The sequence below is a fragment of the Seriola lalandi genome, unplaced genomic scaffold (assembly GCF_002814215.2).
Source record: "Seriola lalandi dorsalis isolate HSWRI2012SDOR001 ecotype SW California unplaced genomic scaffold, Sedor1 jcf7180002054285, whole genome shotgun sequence".
In the NCBI taxonomy this organism is placed as follows: Eukaryota; Metazoa; Chordata; class Actinopteri; order Carangiformes; family Carangidae; genus Seriola; species Seriola lalandi.
In genome coordinates, this window is record NW_019524838.1 from 205,765 (window position 1) to 214,983 (window position 9,219).

Consider the following 9,219-nt stretch of genomic DNA (forward strand, 5'->3'; position numbering starts at 1 on the left):
GCCAGTATGAAAGTAAAAGCATTATAAAAGCCTGTAGAGACGGCAGTGGGGGTGAGCATGAGGAGGTGCTGTCGTTTGAAAAGGCACTTGTTTATTGTTGGAGAGCGTGTATTTATTTCATGCCTCCACAGATTGTGGGTAAGGGCAGAGCCGACTTGGTTGGCGTAATTAGAGAGGTGGAGAGGGAGAGAGAGAGAGAGAGAGAGAGAGAGTAAGGGAGAGAGCTCTGCCACAGAGAGCTGCTTCGCTCAGATACTCTCAGCCCTGTGAGCCCTCCAAGAGTCCTGTAACTCACTCTCTCTAGCATATACCCCCACTGAGCTGTTAAGTATTGACACACAGGTAGGGACACCTGTCTAGTCTAGTTTAATTAATCTGATATGCAACACACTTTATAATGGAACGATGTCACACAGCAATGATATTTATATTTTTAACCTTAACGCCCCTTTTTACTTTTTTTTTTTCTTACCTCTCCCTGTCGACCTTGAAGATCCCTCTGATTTGGCCCAGCTAATAGGGGGTCTGCTCTTCCTGTTCGGGTTTACCAGTGAGGGAGGGACCACCATCCTGCCACCCAGTTACACCATCACTGGCACACACAAACATCTCAATTACAGCTTCAAAATTTATATGTGTGCACACAAACACACTCATACTGTATGTAACGTATGATTCTTTTTGACCCTTCTGGAAATCTGCATACGAAGTGCTTTTTATGGCCGTGGTTGGCGTTGGCCGTTTTATGCCTGTGGATGTTTCAGGTCCTACCTCCCCTGTCATGATTGTAATTTTTCATGTCTATGAATAAACTTTGCTGCCTTAAAAAGGTGCCCACTGAGGTTTACTTGAAAACTGAAATACAGTTTATCAACACAACACCCTGAGGCCAAAAATTTCCTGGTAGCTAAATTTATCCTGAATCCTCCTGAAATGACTCAAAAAATAAATAAACAAGTTTTAAACATGTAGAAAGGTTTTCGCAGACATCTGGAGGAAACTGGATCGGGACTGAGCACTCAAGTGACCCCAGCTTGAAATCCATAAACAGGACTTTTTCCTGCTTTTTTTAATCTGAATCTACACTGATTAGTTAAACCTTTATGTTCTCTATGCCATGATGATAGGTTAGACTGTAGTAACACACTCATGGGCAGGGGCAGTATGGTATATTCTCATCGGTCACGTTCACCATGGCTACGGTGAGGCTGAGCCTAATTTAGAATTGGTGGTTTGCGGCAATCTCAACAAGGAAATATCTACCCTGTGGTATAGGGAGCTTCTTTAAGACACTTGGAACGTGGTGTTTGAAACTATTCTGGAACCAGAGTCCTTCCTGTTGGTAGCATTTACACACGTTTAACCTAGGGTTGTGTAACACTGAACGCACAGTTGTGTAAAGCATCATCCGCCTATCAGAGATGAGAGGTGTAGAGAGGCCCAATCAGAGTAAAACACTCGATTTGATGATGAAAATGGGTTCCATTATGTATGAAGTCCATTTCTGCTAAACTACTAAACACACATCCTGAAACGAAGATGAGTCTTGCTGTTGCTGGAGACTAATTTGTCAAAAATTCACCGTCAGACTCATTTATCTGTGAGGAACGACTGTCCCATGTTTCATCTCAGACCTAATTCAGCAATACATAAAAGTATTCATCCAATATTATACAAATGTCAGCAAAGAAAGAAACAGAATAAGTTAAAATGACAAATCTCCCATCAGTGGTGGCAACCTACTAATTTGATATTTTTGATTTTATAGGAACATTGTTAGAGCATTATATAATAGACCAGCCATATGTTTTGGCACGTGCATTAATACTTATGTATGAGCGAAAAGGAACCTAGAGGGAAAGAGGAGGGGGGAGGAAGGGCGGGAGGGAGGCAGGGAGGGATATAGGGAGAAGGAGGGAAGAAGGGAGGATTGACTAAGGAGAGCATTTAGTAGACACACTCCTTCACTCAGGCACTCTCCCCTAGGCAGTGACGTCCACCACTGCAAACATTTGCTGCCTGCCAGGTGAGTGAACTTTCACCTTACCTTCTCCTTTTACATTTTTTCTTGGTAAAGAATAATTGGAATTTAATTTTCTTTAGATTTACATATACATATGCATCTGTCTGAAAGTGTAACAGGTGTTTAGATACAGGCTTAGGTTGCTCTTGTCCTCTCTTGATTCTTTACTTTGATTAGATTAATTTTAAGTCAGCTGTAATACTGCCAAAGTTCAAACAGAAAGAGGAAATGTTTGTTTTAAATTTTGAATTAAGTAGCAATTAAGTATATGGCTGTATGCAATAGAAGCTAATTTTTTTTCACTCTGATTTACTAAAGACTTGCTTGTTGTTGATTTGTTCCTTTATAATTTTATCAGCACAACAGAAAAATAGATGTTGTATATTTTCTGCCGAGTGTTGTCCTGTGGCCTGCAGTGATATAGTGTATCAGTGTCTGTCTCCACCGCTGTCTTCTTGTTTAACTATGACACTTGTTAACCTCCAGTAAAAACCTGCCTGTTTCTGTCTGGGTAGTTAGCCTTGGGGGATGTTTATTCACGGAATTGCAATACAAACGTGCGCTGTTGTGTCTCTAATTATATGCCTACGTTTGACATGAGCGAAAAGTATGCGTTTTGGCTCCCATTGTATCATTGAAACATTTACGCTGCAGCAGTTAGTAAAATCAAATGTCGGACTACAAAACAATTCAAGTATCTCTCTGACTGTCTACACTCAGAGCTTCCTTTCTTGATGGGTAAAGAGCATGCTGGTGGATGTATTCAGCCACTGAGCAGACTACCTGACATTTTTTGTCCAGAGGATGTCAGCGTTGGTCCATTCAATAACCATGCCGCTCAGGGTCCCTTCTGACTGGGCTGTTTGAGGAAATACTCACTCAGTCTTTATGCATGGTAGTTTTAGTCACAAGGGGTATCTGGAATTGATGAAGGGAAATTAGCATGTAGCTCCTTGATTTACAAGCCAGTTAAATGACTCTACTGGTCAATTTAATATAAATCAATAAAATAACTTGCCATATCTAACTGAACAAAAGTAGAACAAACTAAATCATGGACTATTTCAACCTTTACCTGCAGGCCCCCTCCTCTCAGTCACGATGACCCGCGCCCTCTGCTTTAGCTTCCTCCTCCTGCTGTCCCTCTGCCTCCCCGCTCGTGCTGAACCTCGGCGGACCACATCCTCTCAGCGCAGGTCGGCTCGCGCGCCAGCAGCCAAGGTGCGTTTGGCTGGCAACTATGCGCGAGAGCCGCACGAAGGACGCGTGGAGGTGCTGCACAACAACACCTGGGGGACCGTCTGCGATGATGAAGTGAACATCAAACTGGCCAACGTGGTGTGTCGAGAGCTGGGTTTCCAGGGCGGCATAACATGGGCACACAGCGCAAAGTATGGAGAAGGAGAAGGTGAGAGCACTTCCTCTACCGAATTACATTTATGCCACTTTTAATAATCAGAAATTTTACTGAAGAAAAGTCAAATGTCACCTTATTTTAGTTGGCCAAAGCCAAGGCCATGACATTTTGTCGTGTTAGCAGGAAACCAACAGGTGTAATTAATAATATTAATAAGGGCTGCAGTCCATTTAGCTTTACTAGTTCACTAGTTTCAGAACCCTGCTACTATGCATGCTAGCACAATGCCTTCTGGCACACTTAATAGATGAGATGTCTTAGGCTCAATGGCAGGCATCCATACAGGACCAATTTATCCCAACCTATCGCCTCCAAAACTTCCATGCTACAGTGTGCTTGTCCCACAACTCATTAAGTGTATGCATGGCTTCATGAAAAGACCACCAATTAAGACATAACTAGCATCATAAAGTGACAAAGATAACTTGTTGTGGGATTGTAGTCTACATCTTGTTAAGGTCGCCTGGCAGGCTGGCAGAGCAAATATATGGGCCGAAAAAGGGCATTTGTTTTAGAATAATAACAGCATTCACTTGCCAGAGTTGTGCAACACTTGCTGTGGTTTATGGACATTCTTTACTGCTGCTTTTAAATCCAAATTACAGAGAAGGTTGAATGGATTCAAGGAGCAGGATCTACAGCACCCTGCCCTGTAAAATACTGTGTATCTACTGCTAAACACACCGCTAAGGTGCAACCCTAAATCAGCCTGCCAGTAAAAGTCAAGTGTTAGGTGTTTAGGAACTGATTCAGGCCCTTGTGTAGATGCATTGCCCGGTCTGACTATTGAACAAACAATGAAAATCACAATGAATGAAGTAATGAATTGTTTATCCATTCACAAGGCCCAATATGGATGGATAATGTACGTTGTGATGGCACAGAGAAGTCCCTGAAGGACTGCAAACACAACGGTTGGGGAGTGAATGACTGTAAACACTCTGAGGACTTGGGGGTGGTGTGCACCACTCAGCGCAGGCTGGATCAGACAGCCAGCAGAGGTGCCATTACCCCTGCCAGGCCCAATGGCAGCCCCGCACCTCAGTGGCAGGGTCTTGTGGACACCCGCAGGCATCCAGGATATGGATATTATGGAAACGGACATCCATATGAGATCCCCAGGTTCCAAAGACACCAACTCCACCAGGTACAGCAGTTCACTTCTGATACATCTCTGTGTTATTTTTAGAAAGACATGTGACAGTAGATGTGATATGTATTTTCCCCTAGGGTCATAGTAAAGTGCGAATTGAGGAAGTCCGTCTTCGTCCCATCCTCATGGCTACCAAGAAGAAAAACCTGATCACAGAAGGTGTGGTGGAAGTGAAGCATGCTGGGAGATGGAGGCAGGTTTGTGACATGGGTTGGAGTCTCAACAGCAGCCGGGTTGTGTGCGGGATGCTTGGCTTTCCAGAGGCGGCTCAACACAATGTTAAAACATACAAGTGAGTATGAATGTCCTTTGCTGCCCTCTCCTCCTCTAGGAACAACACAATTTACCTTTATGAACTAAAGTTATTAGATTGCAAAACATGTGGCTGCTGACTGTAGCTCAGAAGGGCAACATGCTATGCCGTTCGCACCATTGTTTGATGAACAAGAACAAATCCTGAAGAAGAAAAAACACAACAGTGGCACCCCGTTTAAAGCAACTTTGAATAAAGGCCTTTCATTGGCCTTATCTTCCTCCCCCAGCTACTGTCCCTCTTTACTCCCCCTCCCATCCTAAGCCTCAGGATGATGATAAAGGGATCCCTGTCCCCTCTCTTCTGCCCTTTCTCTACACCTCTCTCTAGGCAAATCACCTCTTCTCACCTCATTGCCTCTCTCTCACTCTCGCTCCCTGTGTCTCTCTGATGCTATCTTCAGCTTGCAGGTCTCAGACAAACAGCCCCACTTTAACTTTTAGATTCCCATGCCGAGGTGTAATATCACTGCTGATTGTACTTTTAACTGTCCCATCGATACCATGTGTGCAACTGAGTTCACTATTGGAGAGTGGGATGAGGATCTTTTGTGAAGCGTCTGGTCTTATTGGCAGGGCAGCCTCTGCAGACTTGAGTTAGCCATGCATCTCTTCACATGTAATCCAACAGTGTGTGTGGCATGCTGCCACTCTGTGTGTGTGTGTGCGTGTGTTGCCTATACAGTACTTAATTTTGGTGCCAGTACCAACACAGTAATTCTTTCAATATTTTCTTTAAGGAACATAGAAATGTTAAAATGTTTCATTTTCGTAACACAAAGTAACAATGAGAGAACTATAAATCGCACACACACACACACACACACACACACACAGTTTCTGTACTTTTGTCACAGTTTTTGATACTGATGTTGCAACTTAAAAGAATACCTTGACAGCAGTTTGGGAAATAAGTTTGCTTTCTTGTCAAGAGATCATATATGGTAAATATGTAGCTGGAGCAAACTGGTTAGCTTAGCTTAGCATAAAGACAGGAAATAGATCGGAAAGAGCAAGCTGGGGTCCTTCCAAAGGAAATAAAATATATCTACTGGCACTTGTAAAACTCATGTAGAAACATGTCAAATGTCATTTTCTTAATTCATATAAAACACAAATTTAAGTAAAGATGTCAGTTCGGCCAAGAAATAGCCCAGAACAGCACCAAGGAAAAGGGACAAACTCTACACTTCGCCAAAAGTCAAACTTTTCCCCTTTAAACACGTTGAGGTTCAAGACCCTGCTCCACCATGTACATGCACATACACTTGTGCAAACTGTCTGAATGACACATGTGCTTAAAGACTTGCTTTAGATGTCTCCTTTTGCCCCTTTGACACACATCTACATTTCTTCTCCTGCTAAAAAAACATTGGCAGTGGTTTTTGGGAAGGTTCTGCTCTTAAACCACAGGAGGACCACACATTAGCAGAGAATTACTCTATTGCTATTATAAGAATGAATAGTGTCTGACCATTTTCTGTCGTCAGTGGAAGGGGGACCTAGTTGGATCTTGCTCCTGGAGAGCTTCTGGCTCTAGGTGATTCACAGTTTAGCTATTTCTTTCCTATCTTGGCGAGGGTTATTCTGACTCAACTGGCGACAGACCGCAACATCTGCTCTGTACTCTAGGTGCTAGATCCCTCAAGCTACTGCTGCTGTAACTGTTGAGGGGGTAGCTTATTTGTTTTATAGACTTTTCTAACTTTTTATTGACTGTACAAACTGCTCCTATTGGAGCACACACACCCACACCAAAGGGATTTCTGCATTGCCCTTGAATTAAGCTATCTCTGCTGAACTCAGTATTATTGGGAACACAGTGAAGCTATAACTGGATTCTATTGTTGTAGGAGGGCATCATCAGGCATCATATCTTTGGTAATAAAAGGTCCTCAGAATGAGCTGTCGTTGAACAGCCTGGCCTGACTCTGTACATGGTCTGTACAGCATTATTTATTAAAGCAAGGCTTCCCCGCATTGCAGGAGTGATGCTTTCATGCCTCTCTTCGATTTTCTATCGCAGTACAGATTCGACATTTAATGCAAAGAAGGGGAGATGAGAAGTACAAGTAAAAGCTGAGTGAGGAATTACATGGGTAGATTTGAATGGCTGCAACAAGAGATTTGGCTGCTCACCAAGAAGAGAGATATGACAAAGGACAGGGCTGCTGTAGCTTGAAGGGCTTGGAGTGAAGCCTGCAGGGAAGCTGTTCACTGGCTGTTTCAGGATGTTGTTTTTACATCTCCCTCTAAGGTCAAGGAAAAGACACTTAAACAATAGCACTCCTGCTTTTTTAGTCTGACCTAAGCCACAACAGAGTGGATAATACTATACATTCAACAAATCTGCTTGTAAATGTACAGTGAAAAGTTTGGGCAAACGTAAGCCATTATGTCAATTTTTATTGTGTGTGTAAAATATAAGGCTCTGGCATGTAGGCGGTTGTGACTTGATACATCTTGGTTTGCCTGTCCTTCTTATGAACTGGTGTTTTGCTGAAGCCTCAGGCGTTATACTGGTCTGAACCACGATGATGTGTTTGTATCCAAATCTGTACCTGTTTTCTATGTCCACAGATGTTTATTTGTTCTCTCTCACTACGTGTTTTTGACTGGTTCAAGGTGTACAAATGCCTCAGTGTCCTATAGCTGCCAGTTATATACTAGTTATTTTACAGCATTTGGTTTCTAAAATCAAGATGGAACCTAATCTGTGTTGTTGTAAATGAGATGTTTATATACAACCAACATTAACCAGAAGACTATTTGGAAAACAGTTCATTCTGTTTCAGCCTGGACTTATGGGTAATTGTAAGGATCACACTCTGAAATTGCCACTATAATTATAATTACAAAATGTGAGCAAAGTCACAGAAAAGTTGTTGCATTTGAGACAATAAAATGTTCAGTTGCCATGTAACATCTTCCACTTTACCAGTTGCCAAGACAGCTTAGGATTGTATTGCATGGTTTGACCAAATTTAGCTGGTGACACTCCCCCCGTTTCTCCACATCGCTCCAAGTCTCTCAGTCCATTCTTAGAAATCCCCGACCATGCCATGTCTCTCGGCTCCCTGTGTCTCTTGGACGAGACTCTGAAGATGCTGTAATTACAGGTTGGTCAGGACCAAGGCTCTCCGGGGTTTCTGCTGAGAGTGAAAAAACACCCCCAATTATAGCTGTGTGTGTGACAGAGAGAGTAAGACAGAGTTAGCGTATGAGGATGAAGTGAGTAAGAAGAGAAAGAGGAGTCGGAGAGAAAGAACACGAGCAGCAGTCAGACGAGCCAGATTTTCGCTTGCTTGTGTGAAATATGTCCAATTACAGCTGCGGTTTGCAGCGCAGCCCGCTGTGTCAGCAGCTATCTGTCTTCCTCTGTCACTATAGTGATTTTGGGACTTAAATGGCATTTTATGTTTAATTATGTTTCAGCTGAAAATTTCATATGATGAGGGTATCATTTCCAAGCTTTTGGGTGACACTTTGTGTGACCAAGTCTGGTCTTCCTGTCTGATGTCTTCGTGATCTTCCTAAATGACCTTCTCTCTAATTTATTTTTCCCATATTTCAATTACTGTATGCATGCCAGTGGCTTTTTTGTGCCAGCTTTAAAAGCTGGGTTGAAGCACAGTGAGTTTTATCAGTCTTTTCTACATGCAAATATTTAGCAACTATTTGACATACAAAATTGTTTTCATAGATACAAAGAAATACAAAGAAAAAGAAAATATTTTAAAAGGCTTCAATATGATGAGAAATAATATATTTTATCTGCACCTTCTTTTAAATTTTATTAGGTCCACTGTTTACATGACTTCTTCATGTGTACTGCAAAAACAAATATTATTATATATTATTATTTTTAGTTACATATTTATTTATATTATATTTATGCTGCTGTAGAAAACATTTTTTTTCCCAATTTTCATATATCGCTAGGATCAGATTAAAATAAAAGATTATACTAAAACAAAAAAAGTATAAAAGTATAAAAGTTATCAGTGTAAAAGGATTTTACACTGATAATATGTTCCCAAGCATCTAAAAGTTATAGTGTTTTCTGCTGAGAAAAGATACTAGTCACTGATGTTTACAGTAAACAAGGTCTCTCTGTGGCAGGAGGAGTTCAAAAATATGCTTCAGGTGGTACAAATGGGAAAAATACAAATGCTGATGTGATTATGAGCTCCCTCAAAGTGATAAAAAAAATTATGAAAGAGTTAATTCTGACAATGCAAATGGTATTTTAAATCCATTTTATTTAAAAAAAAAAAAAAAAAAAAAAAAAAAAAAAAAAAAAAAAAAAAAAAA

The 9,219-nt window shown here is 41.4% G+C and overlaps 1 protein-coding gene across 1 annotated transcript in view; it reads left to right on the plus strand.

The window, feature by feature from the left end:
* The first annotated feature begins 1,945 nt into the window (after positions 1-1,945).
* The window catches only part of loxl4 (lysyl oxidase-like 4), a 23,950-nt gene continuing 16,676 nt past the window's right edge, over positions 1,946-9,219 (plus strand). The window contains exons 1-4 of the mRNA XM_023405754.2: positions 1,946-2,026; positions 3,105-3,431; positions 4,286-4,587; positions 4,671-4,885. Of these exons, the coding sequence (XP_023261522.1) occupies positions 3,125-3,431; positions 4,286-4,587; positions 4,671-4,885 (824 nt within the window). The 5' untranslated portion in view covers positions 1,946-2,026; positions 3,105-3,124. The remainder of the gene's footprint in view (positions 2,027-3,104; positions 3,432-4,285; positions 4,588-4,670; positions 4,886-9,219) is intronic.